General features: G+C 41.0%; 1 protein-coding gene across 8 annotated transcripts in view; it reads right to left on the bottom strand.

The window, feature by feature from the left end:
* Window positions 1–1,657: 1,657 nt before the first annotated feature.
* adgrl3.1 (adhesion G protein-coupled receptor L3.1) overlaps window positions 1,658–25,717 on the bottom strand; it is a 90,771-nt gene continuing 66,711 nt past the window's right edge. For 2 of the 8 annotated variants that reach the window (XM_046046978.1, XM_046046986.1), the window contains 13 exons: window positions 25,078–25,283; window positions 23,885–24,061; window positions 22,707–22,916; window positions 18,394–18,614; window positions 15,672–15,738; window positions 14,515–14,606; window positions 11,620–11,788; window positions 9,976–10,155; window positions 9,327–9,420; window positions 6,957–7,085; window positions 6,261–6,278; window positions 5,260–5,562; window positions 1,658–4,308 (listed from right to left, as the gene is read on the bottom strand). In XM_046046978.1, the coding sequence (XP_045902934.1) occupies window positions 3,668–4,308; window positions 5,260–5,562; window positions 6,261–6,278; window positions 6,957–7,085; window positions 9,327–9,420; window positions 9,976–10,155; window positions 11,620–11,788; window positions 14,515–14,606; window positions 15,672–15,738; window positions 18,394–18,614; window positions 22,707–22,916; window positions 23,885–24,061; window positions 25,078–25,283 (2,507 nt within the window). In that variant the 3' untranslated portion in view covers window positions 1,658–3,667. The remainder of the gene's footprint in view (window positions 4,309–5,259; window positions 5,563–6,260; window positions 6,279–6,956; window positions 7,086–9,326; window positions 9,421–9,975; window positions 10,156–11,619; window positions 11,789–14,514; window positions 14,607–15,671; window positions 15,739–18,393; window positions 18,615–22,706; window positions 22,917–23,884; window positions 24,062–25,077; window positions 25,284–25,717) is intronic. The other 6 variants (XM_046046985.1, XM_046046984.1, XM_046046980.1 and 3 more) reach the window with 5 other exon arrangements.

Raw genomic sequence — 25,717 nt, forward strand, 5'->3', positions numbered from 1 at the left:
ATTTAAAGTGTAAAATCATCAGCTGCGTGGTCCCAATACACTTTACCGAAAAACAAAGACACATAATTGAATTGCAGAGTTGGATAAAAAGCAAAATGTATGCTGAAAACTGATGGTAGAGGCATAGAACTGTTGTGTGTAACATCCTTAATCTGATGGGAAGGCTTGGACTGCCAGGCACAGGGGCTCTGTGAAGAAATACAGAATTTCTTCTTCGTCTTAACAAGACACAAACAAATTTTCTTTTTCAAAGTTTTCTGATGGGCCTGTCTTTCACTTTCAGAGTACTGACAGGACTGACTTTAGGCAGCAGTCTTTGCTAGTAGAGAGAAAGCTGCCTCAGTTCTGGAAGAAACCAGTCGCAGCAGCAGAGCTGCCTCATTTCCCTTTCTTGTATCAGTAATTCATTATAATATTTTTGAGTATAGAACGGGACATCCCGGTGTCTTTGAACCCTTGAAAAAACTGCAGCATCTTAGGGACTGAGTCAGTGAGAGGATGTGCCTTCTGTGAACTACTAATTGTGTAGTCAGTACCTTGGCTTGCAGTTATGTCCAGGCTCAAAACTTGCTCTGTGTCTGTAATAATACATTTTGCAAACCTAGGAGGGCCCAGGTGGTCTCATCTAACATCTGCAGGATTCCTGAGAACCATGCATGGTAAATACAGAGTTCACCTCCTCTCTCTACACTTATTTAACTTAGTTTACTAGTTCTAGTGCAAGGACATGATCCCTCACAAGTTTCACATCCATGAACACTGCCAATTATTTTTGCCAAACCAAGAGCACAGGTGTTGAGGATTTGACCTTGTTTCTGCAGTAGTGGTCGGGTGCTTTTACCCCCCGATGCCAAAACCGGTATGCTATCCCTATACAAACATTCATTACCTTTAGGTGACAGGAAAAACAGTCAGAGAGATCATACCTATACCAAACCATACATGATCTTTAGATAACCATTGTGTACAGGCAAACAAACGGAATCTTGTATTGTGATACTTCCTGTCTGTTTCACATTTTCTTGCATCCAACTGTGGCATCCAGGTGCACATTACATTCTGGATGTTGTTTTCAATGAAAGATCTTACAGCAGGTATTTGACTTTAACAGTAAAAGCTGCCCATTCCACAAACATAAGTCTACTGTATTAAACCAACACCAACCTGTTCTCAACCTAACCTTTTATGTTGTGTGTAGCCACTTCACAGGTGGTTTGTCTGAAAGTATTAATTAATTATTGTAATCACCTGACCCGTGGGGGTCAGTCCTCCATACATATGGAAAATGTAAATTGTTGGAGAGTTAGTCTCAATATGATGAACTGTGGCATGCAAACGTACTTGTCAGACACTCAAAATTGTTTCAAAATAACTTGCATAATATTATTCTATAAACCTTCCTATACATACAGCCAGGATACTGACAAGCATTTACAGACATTAGTTGTTTTTACAGATTTCCAAAGAAAGGTAGAACTTCATCCAATAATGAAACAGAAATGCATGTAGCAAAATATTGGCTAACCTACAGTTTGTAATCTCTCTAAATAGCTCGAAATGCATATTTGAAGTGAAAACACTGTTGGGTTTAACTCTGTGTTAGCACTTCATTTCGATGTAATAACTGATAACACTCAAGAGGCGGAAAACCGCAAAGCTATGTCAGTAATTTATTTGTTGGCAAACAACTTTCACTGTTACAACAAATATTAGTTATGAGATCATTCAACTTGGAACCCATACAAAAAGAATAAATAATTAGCAATAATATTGTAATAATCATGATCATAATAATTTAAAAAAAGAACCATAAAACAAACCCATGGCCACTTTTTTAACTCCTGCCTAAAGCCAGTTTTCTTTCCTCTAAGCTTGTTTTGTTGTCTTTAAACCAATAAACAGATAAATAAATAATTTCTCTCTCGGGGACATGGAGGGGGCTTGTGGGATACATGTGCAAGCTACACTTCATACACTTACGAAATTTTCCTCCTAAATAAGTAAACATTGGCTTTCCACATTGGACAGTGCTGCTGTGTGCAGAGTTTTCACATGTTCAGTACACATATATGATGTAATCATGGCATTTCACAGGTGAAACACACCCTTCATAGTGGAAATTCTCTTTTTTTTTTGTTTAGAGAATGACATTTATTTTTCTTTTGTATAATAAGATCTCAACCAGCAAAGTGATGTTAATTGGTATAATATTTGGCAAGAGAGAGGATATGCTACATAAACCGTTCTTGTGTTACTCCAGGTATCTGATATCTTTGTAAATTTTTGTTACCCAGGCTTGTGCCTTAAGGAAGGAAATGCTTTATTCAAGAACAAATGAGATGAAACCCACTTCCAGCAAGCAGCAAAAGGTAGCATTTCCATAGTAACCGGCTCTTTCATAATTTTGCTACTTCATTTTCCCTTTAATTTTAAATCTACACAGTGGTAAAGTATATAGTAGTAACAATTGATTTGCAAAATGTAAGTGACAGTGGTGTCGCTATAAAAAGGACCAGAATGAAGTGTGCGTTGGGTATATGCGTATTAATTAAGGAGTGCTTAATTGTCTCTGTATTTACGAAAGAGTGACATGAAAGATTGTTCCTTGCTCGTTCTGTAGTCTACATATGACCAGATCATATCATTGACACTTCAGAACAGTTCCACAGACAAAAGGTTTGTAACCTAAAATTTAAAAATAAAAGACTTGGTCATATGCAACATTTGTATCTGTATCTGTATTCTGTACAATACATACACAGTTTGTGATTTCTTTATAATCCTTTGATAACTGAAAACTTTTACAGAAGAAAGGAGAAGAAACGGAACCCATTCTTTTTTTTTAATTCAGTCTGTTGTAATATGATCTTCCTTCTTTGTTTTCAGTGAAATACACAGTAGCCGCAGTCACTAGAACTTGCAGGAATGTTACACCAGCCCAGACACAACTCCAGTTTAGCAGATACGAACAGGAAGAGAATTCAGAACATCAGCATGATATGGTTACAGTTCGGTTGCCCAATAAATAGTTTTTGGGATGATCGATAGTGAGGGCATATATCATACATCCTCCACTTGATTGGCAGGTAGTGGGGTGGGGCCTCTTTAAGGCCAGTTTATGTTGTGAACACCAGTTTTTAATAGCCTGTTCTACCCTTTGGAGAGGTGGAAACATTATCCCAGTACCCAGCGTCTTTAAGAGTGAGACAGAGAGACAGACATATAGACAAACAGACAGGCAGCTCCTATAACCAGGGCTGGGGGCCATGCCCCTTTAGTGGTGGTAGAGGAGATTATATGCTATGATCTGCTAGAGGTCCATATTGGGGAACTTGTAGGGCTTCGGTCAATCCAAGATTCCAAATTAAAGTAACAGGTGGGGTAAAATTACAGAATCCCTCCCCTTCCTCTCCTTTCCAGGTTAAAAGTTCCATTTCTGCTTGATGTTCACAAAAGGTCTCTCAGAACTGCCCTGTCAGTCTGCACCATTTATGACAATACATTCAGTCCCTGCTTTCATATTTGACCACCATATTGTCATGAAATATATTTAATGTCACACACAGTACATCAATCCAGTCTGTCAGTCAACAACGCAGAATGTTTTCATTGGAAAGTTGGAAGTGCGATAGTGGGCTGGGGAGGGATAGGAGTCTCTTGACTGGCTCTATAGACTGGTAACCAAGTGGGAAGGGTCTACAGGTGGCTCCTCAGGTGACGAATCGGACTCCTCCTTGTTACCGGACACCATGTATCCATCACTGCCACCACGGCCCATGTGGTAGTAGCTCTGTAGCTCATGAAGGTGATTCCTGGAGCCCAGGTTTGGCATGCTCTTATAATAGACGTCATCCAGCTCTGGAGCAGTGGCACTCTTACAGGGCTGCAGCTCCCCGGAGCTGTCTTCCTCTCCATCTGTTAAACCGTTCATCTGCCCATCCTGGAGGTCCGTCAGCACTGGCATGCTGGTGTACAGCGAGTCTCTGTGGTTGGGCGAATGCGTGTGCTCGTCAGTGTGCTCATTGGTCAGCAGGGGGAAGAAGCTCTCACTGGTCTCCTGCGGAATGCGCCGTGGTCGAGAGAAGCTGTGGGGTGGTGGGGGAGGTGGGGGGTGGCTGTCTGGTGGAGGAGGTCGTGGCGGCAGGAGCGGAGCGTTGGACTCCTCTCTTATAATCTCCAAACCCAGGTTCTCCTCATGGGGGAAGGCTACAGGGTTGTCCAGCACCATGGGACCATTGTCTTCTTTACTACTGCCCACACACCCACCTACTCCACTGCTGCTGCTGCTGCTACCTCCTGCCATGCTCCCTGAAAGACCCAGGCAGGAATAACAGTTACTGCATATTTCTGCTCATTTCACAAAGGAGCAGTGTTATTGCTTGTATGCTACATGTGGTGATACTTTTAGCACAGTGGTGATGATTTTAAAAGTGGCTAAAATGTGTAATGTGAAAGGGGTTGCTCATAGTGACGAAGCCATGGAGAATTATCACCTGACTCTACAGTTCCCCTCAGCTTTACAAAGGGTTTCACCATCTTTGATCTAATTTTCTGGCTCAGCTCGCCACTCTCATCAGTGCCATTTTCAGTCACAGGAGGCAGCTTTCAGCGTAAAAGCCCTATAAAACCGCTGTATGCTACTTGGCCAACATTAAACAGTAGACAGGCAAATTTAACAACTAGCTGGTGAACATAGTGGAGCACTTGGAAGCTCAAGAGCCAGATACTTCCTTTTGGAGTTAGTGGAAACCAAAAAGAGCTTAAAGGAGATAGAGTATTGGACTTACGGTAGCCAGGTGGCCAGAAACATGACTACATGTGAATGCTAATGTTTCTCGGTATCTACTGGATTGTAAATAGGCGACTGTATGTGAACAGGTGGTGATGATATGAGTGTTGTGTTCACAGGATGTTCCTGCTGCCCCCAAGTGACAAAACAAAATCAGTTATTGGATGTTCATTTACAACATATGTATATGTCTACCAACAGCATAACTGTTTACAGCAAAGCACCAAACTTTAAACACTGATTTTGGTGTCCTCTCGTGGTTTGGAAAATCTTTAGGCAAAAAAAGTGTTTACGCACCCAACTTGTGGAAAGGACGTTTAGCTCTCTGATGGCAGTGTTTAATTAGTCTTTTAAGGAAGTCAGGGCTAAGAATTCCTAATTATTTGCTTTACAAGAAATGCCCCTGACTAGATAAACTATAAATGTGTGTGACTGTCTAAACCTGAAATTATTTAAATCAAACCAGTCACCTCCATTGGCCATGCTGCTGTTGACTAGCTTGTTCATCAGGTTGTGATTGCGCTCGGTAGTGGCTCTCTCATGGTTGTTGAGGTAGGACGGGATGTAATTGGAGGTCAGCTCCTTGAGGATCTTCTTCTCCAGGGTCGTCTCCTTGTGGTTGCTGTGGGTGCCGTAGCCGCCACTACGGTCTAGAATCTGGACGCAGTCACTCAGATACTCACTGCTGGCCATGCTGTAGTTGTTGGCATGGTTACCATTAAGAGGGAGTGTATCCATAACACTGGAGTCTCTGGCGTTGTTCAGGATGCCCTCTGAGGAACAAATAATTTAAAAAAGGTAATAATTATTAGGATTCATAAATAAACTAAGTGGATTTCTCAGAAGAGAAATTTTAATTAGTGTTTGATATCATAGCATGTGCTGTGAATTGAGGATTAAAAAGTAGCAATGATAATTTCCCTGGAATAAAAATGCTTCAAGCGTCCATAATTAATTTAAGAGAAACCTCAGAAGTACTTTCTTTTCTCAATTACTGCAAGCACTACAGCAATATAAAAGAAGATTTAAGAGTTACACTGCAAAATAAGATGAAGTGACTTCAAGTTATTATATTGCAAGTAAGTTTAAGGGCAAACCTATTGCATCTCAGTTATAATCAAAATGTCAATTAGCACATTTGATCCACCCTATTTTAATTAAATGAGATTCAATGGTAATGCGTAATGCTTTTTTTTAAAAACAGTATATATAGCCCCACCAGAGAAGAACTTTTAAATAACATTTTGTAGAAAATGAATCTGAAAATGTGTGACAAACCAAATAAGACAACTATATTACATGGACCGACTAATGATTTGGGGGGAAAAACTTTAGCATGGCTGACAGCCAAACAAAACTACTGTTTGGATGTAGATTGGGCTGAAAATGTTAGGCAGAGTGCTTTGCAAGCAACAAAAAAGAGAAGAAAGTCAATGTTATCGAAGTAGTTGAGTATTAATTTAGCCCATACTTGTGTCTCGGTAAGGTGCTAATGGACAGCATGAGGGAGAAGTGAGAAAAGAGACAGATGTGAGTTCATACAGCGAGAGAAACAACATTCAGCAGTTACAAAATAAGTTGCACAGTAATTGGTGGCATGATAAAAACAATTTTAACAAAGACACCTTGTCTGATTCTCAAAACAGAAGTCTGTTTTTCAGGCCCGTATTGTTAACTGGCTTTTATCATATGGTTTATTATTTAACACAGAGAAAACAGAACAAAAATAATTTTAAATATAGTATATACAGTAGACGTGCACTAAATCAAGCAATACACAAGTCCCAACTGAAACATACAAGACAGACCGTACAAAATAGAACATTACCACAAAATATTGCAAATATTTCATGGCTCCCAAGTAGCTTATAAAAGATAATGTAATCTGCAACCAGCAATGTACAGTGTGCATCTATAGCATACAATAAATCAGCAAGTAAACTTCTTACACTGTTTCGATAAATCATCAACAGATTATTACAGTGTGATTGATCGTCTCACTTGGGAGCCATAAAAAGGCTAAATCAGATATGCAGCCAAAGTGTATTACAGTAGCAAACATTTTAAAATGATTCAAACATGCAAAACAAATTTAAAGTAGTGAAAAAATAACTAAGCTAATTTTTTCAAATGTTGTATGTTTATAATATCAAAACATCAGGCACACCTTGGGTGTTGTACATGCCCATGGCCGGGTTGTTATAGACTGCAGAGTCCCCCAGGAGAGTGTTATAAGGATTGTTAGTACCATGGGGACGAAGGAGAGCATTAGTTATAAGATGATTAGCCATGGCTCCTGGTACAGGCAGATAGAGAAAGAGGAAGAGCAACAGCCAAGTCGAGAGAGAAAGAGAGAAGCGCTCAAGAAAAGAAGGAGACAGAGGTTGAAGGAGAGAGTATGTAGACATTGCAGAGTGGAAGTCAGCGAGAAGGAAAGAGAAAAAGGGAGAGTGAGATGGAAAGTTAGTGTGTGGAAGAAAGAGGGAGAGAAGAGGACAAGTAAATCAAACAAGCAAACATAGCTTGAGGTGAAAGCCAAGAAAAAGCTTGACAAGTCATTCTTGCAGCCACTGCGTACAGGCCGAGGGAGGGGACAAGAGAGAGACAAAGACAGAGTAGCATAGCTCGGAGAAGATTGTGCTGCAGTTCAATACACTTGAGCGGAGTAGCATGATTACAGGATAGTTAATGGACAAAGGAGCCACAAAAAAGTGTTCTCAGTGCATTTTCTTCCCTACGTGGAAGACACTACAGAAATCGCCCCAAAAAAACGAATGACCATGGCAACTCCTATACATTCATCCTCACGTTGTATTCCCCACTGTAACAAACAACACACTTCCTCTACCACTATTCCTAAGCGTGTATGTATGTCATATAGCTTCAAAACATAGGTTAGAGGGAAAAAAGTGTCCAGCTCTTTAACTAAAAGAAAATATGATAAAAACATTTTAGTTATCTAACTCCTAAATCTAGTGTTTAAAGAAACCACAATTCAGTTCATAATAGTAAAACTTCAACACTATTTCCCTTTCAGAATGGAGAGGTCGGTCAACAGTCTGAACTTGGCTGACAAAATACAGCTCCAGGTAGAATAAATTAGAAAGAATGAAGAAAGTGGAATGTGGCAGAATACTGAATGGTTTTCTGGGCATCGGGACAGATTATCTGGTAAAAAGAAATAAATATATTTTTCACTACTCCAATGTCAACTTTATATATACATCTGTTTATTTTTAGGGGACAGTGCTTCATCGCATCAAGGTAAATATGTCAGGGTGACCAAACAGCAAATTTGCACCAATAGTCCCAACGCAGCTAAACAGACAAATTAAATAATATAAATTAGACATAATAATGTCTTAAAGTGTAGTTAAAATGAACACATTCCTTCTCCTTTTTACACTCTAATTTCAACAAGTAAATCTCCTATCACAATATCCAATTCATTCCACCCCATCCTTATTCACTAAGCCAAAGTATGTAGTCATTTGAAATCGACTGGCTGAGTAGCTCTCTGCACCATACTTTAAAGTGCGAGGGAAGGAAGAAGTGGGGGTGTCTTAAGCCCTGCCTCACTAAGTGTGTGATAATTCAGGCGCTGACACACACCGTGTCTACTTTAGCATCAATCTGTCATGCTAACAGCTTATTAGTGGCCTGAAGGAAGTGAGGGCCACACCTCGACTGAGAGACTAACAAATGGCGGTGCACGCGTGTGTATGCGTTCCACTGTGTGTGTGTGTCAAAATGTCTAGCCATTTGGGTGTTTTTGTCCTCATTACCCTCAGACAGCTATACTCATGGAATCCGCTCTTACAGTGGCTTACTCTGGAGGGACAGCAATATGCAGCTCCAAATACAGTGGAAACACAATGAACTATACTAAAGCTTGATAACAGTAGCCTTTATATAATGAGATGAGCTGGGCTGAACATATAGTTTCTCAATTGAAAAACACTGCAAATTGTTACTCTACTTTACTGTACATTTCTAGTGCTGTAGTGAAAACAGACTCACAGCGCATTTTAGAAGCAGTAACTTCACCTAAAGTGACACACTGGAACATTTGGCTAGTAATTAAGCATTCATCTAACACAACTTACAGTATAATAACACAGGGACCACTGATGTTCAGCTCAAGACTTGCACACATACTTTAGCTTCAAGGATTTATCACCCACAAATGCTTCAAAAAATGACTCTCCTTGGGAAAAGAAGTATAGAAGTGCTCTGTAGCACAGTCAACTTTGCACTTTAAAATTTATAATGGGACCACAAACTGGTTGATGTTTCAGTTTTGAAGAGTCTGCTCCTAACTGTCCCTCCTGTAAAGTCACCCTTTGAAGCAGCAGAAGTGATATTTACACTCTATTCTGCTAATCTTTCTCCCTACAAGAACACTGTACCATTATCTGGAGTTGGGACTCCTACCACTTTACTAAATGACAGCGTATGCTCTCTGAGCCTCCCGCTATTAATAAAGTAAATATGGTTACAGTGATGAGGATGCAAATGGTAGGTATCCCGTGGTTACCTCTGTTGAGCGTAGCTGAGCTGTTGATGTCTCCAGTGATGAAGGAAGACTCTTGTTTCCGCACAGTGTCATTCCACATCCGCCTGATACGACTCTATATACAGGAGAAAAGAAGCGAAAGAGACAGAGAGGAGAAAAGAGGTAGTGGAGGTATGGGCACAGACACAGAGGAGTAGCATTAATGGAGGAGAGGGAGGAATAAAAGGAAGGTACAGGAACAAGTTGAGGGAGGAAAGACATGATTACAAAAGAAAAGGGAAATAAATAAGAAATGTAACATAAAGGGTATGATGTGCAAAAGAGGGGCAAATTAGTGCAGGAGAGGCAGTAAAGGAAAAAGCAAAGCAACGACCAGCAAGAGAGAAACAGGTGGGGAAAAATAATCACCCGTCAGTGCCATTTATACTCCATCTACCTGTGTGTCAGCATCAATATGTGAGGCTGTAAGTCAGGGTTTGGGCTATCGCACTTTCAACACAAAACCCACATTTTAAGTCTGCGCATATATAGCATTCTAACTTAATCACATATTCACAAGTGTTTTTTTTTCTCCTTTTTGTTAAAATTTGCCTATGATAAAATGAAACCTGAATCTCGTTGAAAGTGAACAGCGATAACCCAAAACCCTCATGGCGTGCTCCGGCCTCACCTGAGAGTCTGCTGTGCTGTAGCGTCCAGGTGTGCAGGCAGGTAAGCTCACCTGTGAGCCTGTGGAGTAGCGGCCTGGGGTCCGTGAAGTCGTGGTCTTACTGGAGGAGGAAATGGACGTCTCCACACTTTTGCCGCTGCAGCAGTGAGTACGCAGACATTTGCCGTATTCTTTACGCACCTGGGCAGAGGAGGTGTGAGTTACAAACAGACACCCTATTTACATATATGAAACCAAAAAGAACACACGAAAGAGAAGAGATTGATTGATGTTCCACTTTTAACTTGCAGCTATTGAAGCACATTTTTTAAGATGACGTGCCCAGAAAGAAACAGACTAGAAGGGCTTAACTTGATATAGTGTCCCTGTTGACTTCTCCTTTTACTCAAATTCCTTGTGCAAACACTAACTCCATAAAAATTTAGACATTAAAGGATTAACTTCATAATCTTTCTCCCATCAACATCCACCCCAAATGTTATTACCGCCACATATCCATCTGAAATGGACTTATTCCTGCAGGAGATGTATGATGCACTCGTACACACAGAACATCTGCATTTAGATCCCAATCAAGTTAGAACAAATAGGACTGTAATTGCTTTTTAACAAGCTTGTTGGACCGGCAGACATGTATTGCCACATGCTCTGTTTGAACAGCTGTGTGGTGAGTTGCTCCATGCATCTTGGGAGAAACCGTGTTGGTTTGCAGCCAAAGAAAACCTCAGCACTGTTCTGAGGACATCTCTTAGGATACCTGATCCTACGGCCTAACAAATACCTAAGTACAGTACGTGCACGCACACACACACACACACACGCACACGCACACACATACACACTGCACTTGTTTACTGGTCGTACACTTATAACTAAAAACTCTCTGTGGGACTACAGCCAGACGAGAGTATTAAGCATTTGATGAATTTTCATTCCATATCCTACTCCTCTTCTCTACTCCCAGGCACTGACAGTGTGTGGGAGACTGTAAAAATATCTTAGGATGTGTAGGCTCTCCTGGAAGCCATATATAATTTAAATATAAAAAGTGATACATATGTACTCACAAATGTGTCTAATCCTTTAGGCCAAACAAACCCAAAACATTTATATAAAGGAGGTTATCCCGTTAAAATGAAAGGGGGTGGGGTGCAAGGAGAGCTGTGTGTCAGTGTAGGCAATGTATTCAATCAGTGAAATCATTATAGGAGTGTGAATCTGTAACCACTGCCAATGAGACATCGAAAAAGATATATATTTCCTCTGCATGTGCCCAAAATTTAAAACAATTAGAGCTTAATATTTTAAAAGTTTTGAACAAGCTATTTTGGGCTTGATGGCCATATCTGATGATGAAAAACTTTCTTTTCTGTCTGGGGGAAGATAGAAACACTGTAAGAGCAGCTTATTGGGTTACCTGCTGCCACAAGTCAAGACAGACAGTTTAAGAAAGAGAGACAGAGAGAGAGATAATTGAGCAGCCAGTAAGGTTACTGAATGACCAATCAAACCTGTGACAGCTCTGCAGATATTTTTGGTGTCCCTGCTGATCGATGCTAGCAAATGTGTGTGTCTGTGTGCGCTTGTATTTGTCTGCCTGTCTGTCTATTTCTGTCCAGCTTTGTCTCTGTTTGTCTCCCTCACCTTCTTCTGCAGGATGCAGTGAAAGATGAAGATGAACATGCCCTGCAGGGAGTTGAAGATGGTGAAAAGGTAAGCCATGATGACGGTGCTCTCGTTGATGTACATCAGGCCAAAAGCCCAGGTCAGGCCCAGCAGACACAGCAGGGCTATTGCCCCAATCACCCAAGACCTACAGAAGAGGGGAAATAATTGAGAGGGAAAAATGCTCAGTCACTTAAGATTAAAATTTAATTCAATAGACCACATTCTTGACAACATATACTACATGTACATAATTGTAAGCAGGGTAACATGAGAAGCCTGTCTCTTTCCCTGGATCAGAAAAGCTATTCAGCCAAGTTTGATGCATGTGGGATCAAGAGGCAGGAGAAAGGGGTTAGAGAGGGTTCATAGAGAGTCCCAACGCTGTGTGAGTGGGATGGAGAAAACAGTGGGAGGTTTTGCCTAAAAGAATTATACTCTTATGAAAAGGGTGAGAGAGTCGAGAGAGAGATAGAGAGATAGAGAGAGAGAGAGAGGATTTGCTCATTTAGATACCATCTCAAGAGAGTTAGGAGAGGTTATAAGCCAGCTGACGTCAGCCACTATTATCAAGACTTTTTCCAAGTTCCAACAAAACTCTATCACTCAAAGTACATGGCAAAGGGTAAAAGACATTTTCACAGGCAAAAGTGGGCACTGAAGTCTGTTAGTGCAATAGTGACTATAACAGTTTAATTGAATTCAATGTAATAAAAGACTGTGAACCTCTATTTCAAATATAGCCTACGCAGAAGTGAGTCATAAAGGCCAAATGTCAGAGGAATTTGGTGGTGTCGCGGCATGTGTATGTATTCTAAGTCCTCCCATGAGTGCGTGCGGCCATATGAGTGGCTCCACTGGGCAGTAAGTAGAGGGACATGACCGCCATTATAAATGACATTTCCCACTAAAGGTCACAGTTTTCGGGTCTGCCACAGCCGTGAAGATGGCTGTTAATTTGATTGGCTGACTGGTCAGTGATCACCTCTCATGCGAGGGATGGAGACAAAGAAAGGTGGTAATGAAAAAAGGAGGGTGGATGGAGATATTAGGAGAGTCAGGAGGAAGGAAGAGAGAAAGAGAAGGAGAGTAAGTGAGTGAGACTGCGGTGATTGATTCGATGTTGCCCTCTGTGGCACCATTGAGGCGAGACAGAGCCTCCAATAAAGCTCGTCTGACGACCCTCTTCAATAAAGGGTATCATCCCTCCCTTTTCCTTCCCTCCATTCCACCTCTTCCTCCACTGCTCCCTTGAGTCATGGTTTCTCTCTCTCAGCTCTGTTTCACCTCATTCACATCTCACCATTATAATATTTCAATAGCACATTAAGTCTGTAGGTCATAGGAGCTCACAAATCACACATCAGCAAGTAATCAATTTTACAAGGTAGGTTAATGGTTAATTTAAGGATAAGCATAGACTCTATTCAGGTTCTACAGGCGAGTAAGACAACAAGCAAACCAATCAACATGTCTCTAGGAAGACGAAAGGCATCCTGATTGGAGAGTGGCCTTACCGGAGCCAATCCATAACAAAGACAACTTATGATGGCTTGGAGTTAAAGAGACAAAGAAAACAAAAGGAAGAAAAAAAGAAGACAAAAAGGGCATGATGATGATTAACAAGTAAATGAACCACAATAAGACATGACTAATGATGTGAAATAGATTAAAATCTATTCTGCCTTTAGTGGGCTCAGAAAGAAGGAAAGTTATTGAAAAAGATTCAAAAGCATCATATTCTAAATCATCCTTTGATTTTCATCTTTCAGTGGGCTTTTTTAATACATTCCCCTGAACTGCAGTGAAACACAGGTCAGCTGGTTTCGCCTTTATTTCTAAAACGCTTCCCACTTGAAGTCCTACTTAAAACTGCTGTCATGAAAGATATATTGGCAATAATATTTAAATGATAAATCAAATGAATAAGCCATTTTTATGATTTACATTATAAATTTTAAGCTGTGCCTCAGTAAGGCGTTGAGCTCCGAGCCATGGCTTATTGTTTGAATTAGACTGAGCCTTTTGTCTTGAGCTGCACTGGAACGACAAATAACAATTCTGATTAGTTAGCTTAGTAGTGGAAATGAAGTCATATTTCATTGGCATTCTGTAAGGCTGATATGAGTAACCATGACATGACTGGGAATAATAATGTGATAAATTCAATGACAAGTGTCTTCAAATTAGGCAAGTCAAATGTGAAATGAGATTTGTGACACGATAACATACAAAAGGCTGATAGAAATTAGACTTAAAGGAATACTTCATATTCTTTCTTAGAGTTTGATGAGAAGACATACTCTCAAGTCTGAAAGTAAATGTGAAGATGCAGCCAGCAACCCGTTAGCTAAGCCTAAAGACTGGAAACAGCTAACCAGGCTGTGTTTAAAGGTAACAAAATTGAAAGCTTACTATTAATACGTCACATCTTGTTTGCTTGATCCATACAAAAAACAAAATGTAAAAACAATAATTCCGTGTTTTACAGTAGATTGGACTGTTCTGTTCTCACCCGGCTAACAAATTGTTTGGCACATCACCCCCCTGTAAAACTGTAACTTGTTTTAACACTTTGACTGTTGTACGAATCAAACTAAAAACATGTTACTTAGTTAGTTTGAGAGGTTTTACCTTCATACAGAGTTTGGCTGGCTGTTTCCTTGCTTTCCAGTGTTTATGCTAAGCCAAGCTAACCAGCTGCTGGCACCAGCTGGACATTGAACAGAGAGGCACGAGGGTGGTATCAATCTTCTGATTTCACCAGAATTATTCCTTTAGCTTAATCCACACACAAGCATGCAAAATCAAACCTGCTTTCAAAACCAAGCCACGCTAATGTGATGCCAGGACTGTATGTATATATGCACTTACTTGATGTTGTCCAGACATCCAGAGTCCGGTTTGAGAATGGCCGTATGATGGAACATCTTATAAAGAGCGATACCAAGGAAGATTACATTCAGCTGAGACATACAGACACAGACACACACAGACACACACACACACACACAAACACACACACACAAGTTAATATTCTGCAGCAACAAGCCTAATTAAAGACAATGTCACCACAACAATTCACTCACACACAGTGCATATCATTTCATTTTCCCATCCAGCAGTAATTTGCTTGGGGACACAGTATCAGCCCACAATCAACAGCCCTTTATGTGCTCAAAATACAGCAGCTTGAGCATCAGGGAAAATAAAGCAGTCATTACATCCATTGAGGATCATTGTTACAATAGAAATCCAATTCTCACAGATGCTGTCTATTCTATTGGCCTGCTAATTCATAGATAGGGTGGTTTAATAATGACTGTCTGGACTGACAGTGTTTGGTCTCTAAGGCTGTACCAATGGACAGAACACTATAACAGAGCAGTCCTGCCTGCACCTTTCTCACTTACAGCCCCAGTTACAACAGTGATATCCTGCCTGACATTTCTTAAATTAGTACAGAGCATCAGCGTACATACTGACATTCACCTAATTGGGAACATCATTCTGTCTTTCCCAAAACTGCTTTTTATATTATTTTCATTGTGTTTTGTTTTGTTTTTCCATCTGTGTGTCTGTCAAGTTGTCTGAATCTAATTTCTGTCTCTATTGTTCAAGGTATGGTGCCTGTCCCTGCTCCCCAGAACAGTTTGCTGATAAAACATCATTCATTGACATTCAGTGACTATGTTAATTGACTGCGTTGCCCCTTTTTTCTGTGTATTTGGGGTGCAATGTAATTAAGTAGCAAGGCAATAAGGAAGCAAAATGTCTGGATTATCAAATAAGTGTCCTTCCAAAGATTTCCAGTATGTTGGAATATGTGCCCACTTGAGAGTTAATCCACGGGAATTATTAAATTGACATAGAAAGTTCCTTCTGCTGAGGAGCTAAGGCAAACCTTGTTGGAGATTAATGAGCACCTTAATGTAACCCCTTGTTCCTGCATGAACATGTGACAGCCATTCTACTCTGTACATGTTATGCTCTGTCAAGTGTGTGTGAGCATGCATGTTTGTGTTTCTCACCATAATGATGAGTGTAGCAGGACCTATAAAGCTCCAGATAAAGTATGTGTCCAATCGCAGCCAGCACCTAGAGGGACAGAGATAAAGATGGCAGAGGCAGGGAGAGAGGCAGAGCATGAGAGATAGACAGAGGCAGGGAGAGGGACAAAGAGAGAGAAACAAGTGAGCAAGAGGGAGAGACAGCGAGAGAGAGACATCATGCATGAGAAACAGAGGAAAGAAGAACAGGAGATGAAAGACACATAGGGATTAAAAACATGCTCCAGTCTCAGACGGATGTAGGGCAGCAAGGATTTACCATCAGAGGACAGGACATGCATCATAGTTACACACATACACACAACAAAGCAGAAAAGGGGCCACAAAAAAAGAATGTACATGACATACAGAATATCAAATGCATCCCAATAGAGAAAGGAAAGGAATCGGGCGGGGGGGGGTAAAAAAAAGTGAAAGAAATGAAGAACAGTGAGAAAGGTGTAGGGTGATGAAGGAAATAGACTATACACACAGCTCAAACATACATCACACACAGAGCGGCAGACAGCGAGGTATGAGCACCTGTGATAAATAAACCTTTACTTCCCCCTTAGGACACAGATATATGACACGGCCGCATCCTGCGGTCGCAAAAATATGACAAGACTGTGTTCATTTGAATACTGAGTTATGGACGCAGCCCTCATACCAGGCTATTTATAAAATCTGTGAATGGCTTGTGGTGAGGTTAAAAGAGAGAGGAACACATGCACATACACATACACATAAATAATATAATACACACAAACATTCACCTACACCTTCAGAGACAGAAGACATGAATGAACACATAACCTCACACACACACGCATTCATTTCTGACCTCAAGGTTAGCATTGATAGTAAAAGACATACTGGTATATGCTAAATTATATTACCCCAAACATCTTGACTCATCAATTGCAGCAAACAGGGGACTGAAGCAAATGTCTGTGAGTGCCCTCCACTGAGGTCAGACCCAACGGGTTGCAGAAAAAGGTGCCAGAGGAAAAAAAAAAAAAAAAAAAAAAAAACGCTGGCGCAAAATGGCCAACTGATTCATGACCAGCTGCTTTTGAATTATTAATCTTTCAATTTCCACCACATTAGAGAGCCCTCCATTATGGGTCCCTGCCTGTATCACTGTATCCTCCATTAGGGCTCCTTTGCTAAGTCATAGCAACCTTCATTATGGGAGGTGAATGAGACTCAGTGCCACTGGCTAATATAGGGGAGAACAGGGTGTGTTATGTGACAAGGTGAAACAGCAGGGATGGCAGATGATATTTTCAGAGGTTTTGTCTCAATGTGTTATGTCAATCATGATAAGCGGCTGCATTTGGACTGACAAATGAGTCAGTCTGCTTTTAATTAAATGTACTTTGCTATTAAAATACTTCTACTACTCACCTTATTTTCAAATCCATGAGGTATAATGCCAGTAAAAGCAGAAACACTGATTGCTTTTATGTGGTGACGAGTCTTTTACACCCTCACTTATTTCAGTGTGATTTATTTGATAAGCTCTACAGTGTTCTCCAAAAACACATCATTTAATTTTGCATTTTTACTGTCAAACCATAGCTATTGTCTCAATTCAAGTCTCCTAGTCTAATGGCACGCAGTCTGATTATTCATTCAGATCTTGGCATTCAGACTCTCATGTTTTAATGATCATCCCACAATGAAATATTGATCTAAGTGGCATAAGGATTGGTGTGGCTTGACGGTTAAACACAGCAAAATTCGACCCTTCTTTTCCCTGCCTTCAAACCTCTTCGAGCTGATGTGTAGCTGGTGGAAAGCTACAAGGTCTGAAGTACAAAAGGCCCCAAGAGGAGCAGAGAACGTGTGCATTTGAGCATGTGAATCATTTAACAGTCCTATAGTGTCCTGTCATATTTCACTTCCTATATGAAGCCACTCATTTATGAGTTGAAGATATTTTTTTAAACGCAATGTCCATATTGTTAATGTCCTCTTTACTGTATGAATAAAATGTTGGCTTTTTCTCAGAATCTCAGTATGAATAGAGCGGACAGGTCACGCATGTGAAAGTGTTATTGTGTTCACTCCAGTGTATTTGTAGGTGGCCTGTTATGCATATAATTCATATGAATGAGATGCTGGCTGCCTTTTCTTGGATTCACCCTGTGTCTCTGGTTGGACAAGTCAAGCATGCATGAATATGTTACCATGTGCTCTTAATGTATGTGCTCATCCCACTCACTACTCTGCATTTCCTCTGGGGAATCTAGTTTTTTTTTCTTCACACAAGTGGAAGCCAGTATGGACATGTGCACACCCTGACAGACTACTCCATCACTCCCTTCTCCATCCCTCCATTCTCACAATCTCACACTTAAACCACTCCTTTTCTCCCTCAATCTGCTCCACTGTGCACCCCCTCCTTCTATCCTGCCCGTTAAATCCTTCCATATTCACACATTACCGCTGCTGTGCTCATGAAGGCACTCTGTGGTGCATCCTCCCCTGCTTGTCCCCATACTTCTCTCCCCCTCTTTCGTCGTCTCTGCCTCTCTCCCCTCTCAACCTCTCTGTATTGACGCTTCAGAAGTGCCACAGCTTGTAGAGTCCACTGTGGCAGACACAGCCAAAATGACAGCAGGCACTCCAGCCTCCCTCGCCCCATCATCCATCCTTCCTCCATGCTTCGTTCTTTTCGCCACCCCTCTTTCCTTACACTCGGTCTGTGCCGTAGCTCCTGTAGTCCACTGCAGCGGAGACAGCCACAATGACAGCAGGCACTCCATATCCTGCCAGGTAGAAGTACTTAGTCCTGGAGTGTTCGCTCTCAAACACCTCTACCAGCATGATGTAGAGCTGCACCCCTTCCAGGAACATCCAGGTGAAGGCTGCCAAGAAGAAGAAATGGAGCAAGGCAGCAAAGACTGCACAGGCAATCTGGTGTGGGAAAGAAAAGATGGAGAGGATTTGAAAATACAGCAACACTACACACAATAATGCTCAGGAAGTATTTAATCTGGTGGACATTTGCACTGATGAGTTAGAAAGTGTAAAAAAGACACAAACACTGCGGGCGATAAGGGTATGAGTCAGACTTAGAGAGTAAGCATTTATCATATTCACATAAGGAATGAAATGTGAAGGATTAAAAAGTGGGCTGCCAATACTGGCATAGACAGGAGAGGGAGAGGAGGATAAGGCAACCAGATATAGAGGGAATTCACAATCATAGTATACTATAACAGCAATTACAGGTGACAGAATGACTGAAAATCACTTCAAGAAAGCAATATTAGTCGAGCCTCCTTCACACCTTACACCACGTCTACACATACAAGTCATCTAAGAAAATAAATGAGAAAATATAAGTGACAAGTTGGTGCTGCAGCCTCTGCTGATTGACCACATTTCAAACAGAAGTAGCAAAGCACTTTCAGAAGGGGCTGAGAGAGAAGAGTGGTGGTGGGGGTTTGATGAGGGAGGGCGAGCGACTTGGCAACACTTGAAAATACAATATGATTTTTTGTCAATGCCAAGGATGAACAAAAATGACTGGAACTGCTGCAAAAGTGACTCAGCAGATTGGTAGGAAAGAGACAAAGCACACATAAAAACTGACACATTTTAGAGCTTGGAAAAAGCTAGAAGTAACATCAGTTTAGATACTGAATAACAGAATATAGAATATTACAGAATATTCCTTTATTATCCACCAGGGGTGGGAAACTTTCCTTGTGGTGGGAGGGAAATTACAGTTTTAGGTGATAACCAGAGCTGCACTGTATCTTTTAAGTGAACGACATAATCAAAATACAGTACAAGTTCTTAATTTAGTTTATTGTGAAATGGTGAATGGTTAAATATCAAATAAAAATTATAACATTGGCACCCATCAGTGGTTATACATTCGCACTGAAAGTGAGTGAATAGGTTTTAAATCACATTGTTAGTAGCCATGCAGTGAACAGTGAGAGATGAAAGGGATGTAAGAGTTAGAGATGACAAAAACAATTATAAAACCCTGTGAGAGTCTCCTGAATTTAAAAAAAGAGGAAAAACAGAGCAGCAAAGGATGAGCAGAAGGAAAATTAAAGAGGGGTATCAAACCTGCATTAACAATTTAGGCAACAGGGAAGGGAAGAAAAGAGGGGTTCTTCAGAAAAGAATGAGCTGTGAGATCTAGCCCGTCGCGTTCATGGCAATGTTCAAATCTAAGGAGTCACTCCTAAATCATTGAATGTGAGAGCTAACACACAGACTATTATAATGGAGGGGTTTGTAGCGTGAGACAATTACCTAATGTCTGAGAGACAATGAGTTTAGGGGGCGAGGGAGTCGCTCATTTCCATTTCTAATGATTGTACAGTGTAGCTTACACACACATGCACGCACACACACAGGTTAAAAAAAAAAAGAAAAAGAAAAAAAGTGGCCGCTTATACAAAGTCATTTAGTTTTCCTGCTGGAATTACTGGCTCAACCGGCTGCGAGCTAAGTGACGCTGAGGATGTTAATGGAGGTCACAAATAGTCACCAGTAATTAACAGGAGAATGGCACAGACAAATACAGCGGCACACATACATACAAAGAAATATGATCCCTCCCACGCAAAAACAAACCTCAATGTCAAAATGCGTTCTATCGAATGTGTTTTCTCTCTTCATTTGCAATAAGAATGTTTTCTCATTGAACGCTCAGCGGGATGCAAAGGCCTGAGGCTGCTCTAAGGTTTCTTCAATACTATGGAGGAGATAAAGCCCTGAGCACTTCCTCCCCAACAGACAACTGTCACAAACACTGTCATGATTCAAACAGCTCACAGACATAGAAAACATAGGCTACCTAGCACTAAGACATCTACAATGTCCAAAACAGCGTTGTGTACATATACACAACACAGTACAGTAAGACCATGGCAGTACTCACACACATTGATTTTGTCCTACAGCAAATGATGATTATATTTGGGTGACCTTGCCCAGAGGAATTAAAGGAGAATGTCTCATCTCATGATCTAACCTATACTATTTTTGCACAAGTGAGGTTTAAAGCCCTAATCCATGATTGGCATATTGAATGCGGACCATATGGATTATAAAACATGATCTGTGATTGGAATACAGACTATGGGGACCCAGATAGTTGAGCCAAAACTGCACTGTACATCATTAGGGGAGGGAGTGTAGCTCTGTGTCTTTAAAAACCGTCCACTCTCTCTGGGGGCAGGACTATTTGTTATGGGTGTCATCAGGACTATTTCAGTTAAGGGTGCATTTGTTGTGCTGGAAATGCACCTCTCTATTCCACATGTAAAAAAACACAATGGCAGAAAAACAACACACGCTATGACAGCACATCTGATAAATGATACCATTTGATAAATTTACTGTCACAATAACAAATTTATTGTACTGTGCAGCTTGTGTAAATTGTATTTTTACATGGAACAAAGCTCAACCAACCTGCTTATACAAATGTACATGCAAAATATAATGTTACTCACAAGCTAACACCTCCAGTTGTTAGCCAGTCAACGGTGACCCAGAATTAAGGTTGGTCTGAAAGCTGAAGTGCATTGTCTGTCCTGGCCTGACCCTGCTTATGAGGTGTTTACAACAGTACTGTACATTGTAAATCTTAGTGTTCAATGTTTCAAAAGTGAATTCACATAAAATGTCTATAAACGTATTACTATACTATATCAACCTTAATACTACATATTGGCAGCACCTACATCGCAAACATGAATTCTGTTGTTTTTGATCTTGGAGATACTTGAAAATGTTTGATTGCATAGCATCAACCTTTTATAAGAAGACCAAATAAAGAAAATAAGTGACACCACTTTACCAGCACTTTCATGATCAATATCCAGAGTAAATATTGCAATGTTGTTTTAAAATACATGAAAGTCCACAAATCTGTTAACCACATAGGCCTTGATTTATAAACGGTAAAAACAGTTGAGCAGTTACGTGTGCACACTTGGGTCTTCTGTGAAACTACTTGACAGTGCTCTAATAGGCATGGACAAATGCAGATTGAACCTATATTCACCATGCTGCCTAATATGGCCTTTGTTTGTGCAGGTGTCATTGTTTTACAAATATCCTCCTCACAATCAACAGGATTCCTGGCAAAGGAGATAGACCACAGCTACTGTAGCCTGAGGGGGGGAATGACTAACAAAAGCAACTGAAAACAGCATAGACATCAGCTAAGCTAAAACAAAGCTAATACATACGCTTTAATACATTATCTAGCCAATAAGTAAGTCTGTGTAATATGCACTTTGTGCATTGTAAATCATTTCTGTTGCAACTGAGTACAGACCAAAGACAAAGCAAATTAGTTTTTTTGTACTCTGCATATTTATTATATTTAGGTTAATTGCCATTCAAGATGTATGACAAACTAAATGTGCAAGTAGCCTAATGTCATTTCTCCTTTTCCCCCTTTGTTTGGCAAACCTTTCTGAATTAGAGCAAACTGTAATACAATTAATCTGAGGAAGGTTGGAGCACTCAGTAAAGTAATGGAAAACTGAGCATTTGCAGTACAAACAATGCCACTAAACTCTGTCTTTGCTGGTTCTCGCTTTCACAATTTATGAGAAAAACGTTGCATAATCCAGGCTGGTTTGAATACACAGATGCAGTTTGTTTAACAGCCACCCAGAGAAACTTGTTTTTTCAATTTATTCCGGGAACGCTGCATATACCAAATCTGCTGTTCCTTATTCATGTATCGGCAATGTGGTCAACCACTGACAGCAAGTTAGTAAACATTTCACAATTTACTCTGCCAACAATGCAGTATGATCAGTGGTATTGGTCAGTGGACCATTATGCCAAGGCTTCGCCAACACAGCATGAATAAAAAGGCACATTTTGAAATGGAGCCTATGTGCAAAATATTTGTTTTTATTAGTCTATGTCATTGCTTGTAGTCAAAAGAATATGCATGTGCACATGCTGAAAATTGTACACACACACACACGCGGACAAAGAAAATCACACCCTTCTTACCGGCTGATCGGCCCTGTTGATTCCGACCAGGAACAGCGACTCAGCAATGAACAGGCTGATACAGAGGTTCTTGTGGATGGTATTGCGATCACTCTGCAGCCCACGGAAGAAGCAAAAGGTGAAGATACAAATAAGTAGGCAAACCAGCGACAACAGGATCCCCACCCAAGTGATGACATCCAGGAGCAGGTCGTGCATGCTGTCGGCTTTCTGCAGGAAGTGCAAGAAAAGAGAGAGGCAAGCTTGAATGGATTATTTAATAGACACATACAGCTATATTTAGTTATATTTAGCCTCCATTTGCTAAAAACATACATGAATCATAGATAGTGTTGTAACATGAAACATACTGTAGGAACAGACAGACATCCCCCTCCCCTGACTAATGTGAGTCTGGCTGTGTGTCGCTGAGCGTTCAGGGCCGCAGCGTAACGCTGAGTTGCACAGGTGTGCTGGCTCTATCCATCAGTGTCCTGCAACCTGGCAGGCAGAGCAATGTTCAACATAGCACTGCTGTGATGGATCTACTGCTCAAACCCTCACACTGTGTTCACAAAGGGCTGCCAAGCCAGCTCTGACCATGACCCCTTTAGAAGTAACACACATCCTCTGGCCCAGAGGGAGAGACTGGGTGTCACATAATATCCAGAGTTACAAGAGCTGATTTGTGGGAAGGAACTTGGTCTTAACGTAACAAAAGAGGGAGACAAAAAGTACTTATCCCACACACAGCGGGACAATATGGGTTTTTTATCCGCTTCCCACAGTGGCTCATGGATATCAAAATAAAAATGCCACTTTCACTTTATGATCAGTCAAATTAAATTTTTCCAATTAAACAAGACCAGCAGCTTTTGTCTTTGATGTAAGTTTCTATGGTAAATTAAAATGTATCTGTTTTGGTAATCCAGAACTGTTTGAAGTGCACATTTTTTTGTCAACCCGATGTCATCATCTGGCTTGACGAATCAATTGTATAACTTCTCCTGCCAAGTTTGATTACTCAGCACTAGTGAGTCTGATGAGTTATAATCTATTTTCCAGATGTTGTGGTCTCCTTCCCTTCTTTCCTTCCTCTTTTTTAGATCCATTGACCAGGCTTGCCAGCCACAGCTAATCAAATGATGAACAACTGACCCGTTGATACACAGCAGAGGCACAGCAGATTAAACGCCTACCTTGACCTCCACGTGGGCCATGAGCACTGCAAAGCTGGTGAGGTGTGTGCAGGAGCAGCTGGTGTGTGTGCGATTGGTGCCCAGCAGACGACAGTCCTGTGTAGACCAGAATCCCGTCATGGTGCGCTTGGAGTAGCTCCAGAATGAACAGTTGGGATTGAAGTTCTCTTCCGAATGCTGGGGGCAAGGGAAGAGGAGGAAGGGAGAGGGAGTGAGCGAGAGAAATCGAGACCGGAGAAATTGATAGAGAGTGGGACAAAAAGGAAGAGGGGTGGGATGAAACAGGAAGACAGAGAACAGATACTTAGTCATGGGGAGGTGGGAGGTAGGAACATGGCGGGGTGGCACAGCCAAAAAAAGTGAGAAAAAGGGTGGGAGGAATTATTGGAGAAAGGGATAGAGAGGAAGAAACACAGAAAGGGAGTCAAGCACACATAACAACAAAACAACAAACAGAAGGGACAGAATGCGAGATTGCAGCAACAAATAAACATGGACCCATGGCACGAGGTGACAGTGTTGTGTCCGTGCTTGTTGTGTGAGATTCGGGAATGTAGGAGCTGCTTGTGTTGTGTAAACTGATGAGCCTGTGTGTGTTGGGTTTGTAAAGTTACACTCAAAATGAACAAGTGAAAAAGTAAGGATCTTTTTGCTGCCAACAAGCTGGACCACCAACTGGATAAGCATTTGCTTGGTGAATAAGCAATACAACATACATGTGTTGCATTGAGATCCATAATTGTGACGCAATGCAATTGTACCCTTATACTGTAATTGTTGTTAATACCACAGCTGTCCTCCTGTATTACATTTACGTAACTATGACCAACAACTTTCAATGCTTAGGGACAGTAAATACATTTTCAAGCTGTATGACTATGCCTGGGCATGTTTTATTGTTATTATTGCTATTATTTTTCACAGCTGGGTACTGTATATTTAAGCAAACATTACTCAAACAGAAGAAAATAGAGCATTTGCTGGGAACTATTTTCAGCTGTGAATTGACACACATTTATATAGAGTACAGGTTAAGCTAGCTAGTTAGTTTTGGTCATTTCATGGGATTCGTTAAGAAAATATAGAATATCACCAGCCTTATCCTTTAACCTCTTTGTCAGTCCCATTCTCCCAAAGCAAATTTTTTCTTATTGTTTACAAAAAGTGAAGCCATCACCTTGCACCTTTCTTACCTGCAGGTGTTTGACAGTGAAGACCACAGGCTCGGACAGGTAAACCTTATTGCTCTCCTTGTTAATGGATGCTGTGATGACCGGGGAGTTGACGATAACAGAGTAATTAGGATAGACCGCATCGCTGCTCAGTCTAACACTTGCGTTCTCTGTGGACAAGTAGGAACCCAAGTTCCTGTACAGGACAAAGGCCATCCTGATCTCACCTGTAAGAAGACACATGGGAACATGGAGGAGGCGCACTTGAGAATCGTTGGCTTCAACCACGATGACAGAAATAGACGGTGAATGTAAGAAAGAGCGGGAAAGACACTGCGAGTCGGTTAGACAGTATAGTGGACAACAGTGTGGATTTGTGCTTTTTATATTAAATAAATTTGAACTACTCAAAACTATTCTTCTCTTCCTGAGAGAGAGAGAAGCAGGAAGGTGGAGATCAACTTTCAACAGATGGCTGAAGAGACCCCAACAAAAGAAAGGGGGTGGAGAGGTCACTTTCTCTAAGTGCTATTCCTGAGCAGCCTGATCGTAAAACTGGCACTTTTGATTCCGAAGCCTGATAACGCGGTGCCTGACTGTTAAACTGACAAAAGGGACATTAACCAGCGATTAGCATTTCCCTGAACAGCCTATCAGAACT

The sequence above is a fragment of the Micropterus dolomieu genome, linkage group LG04 (genome assembly GCF_021292245.1).
Source record: "Micropterus dolomieu isolate WLL.071019.BEF.003 ecotype Adirondacks linkage group LG04, ASM2129224v1, whole genome shotgun sequence".
Taxonomy (NCBI): domain Eukaryota; kingdom Metazoa; phylum Chordata; class Actinopteri; order Centrarchiformes; family Centrarchidae; genus Micropterus; species Micropterus dolomieu.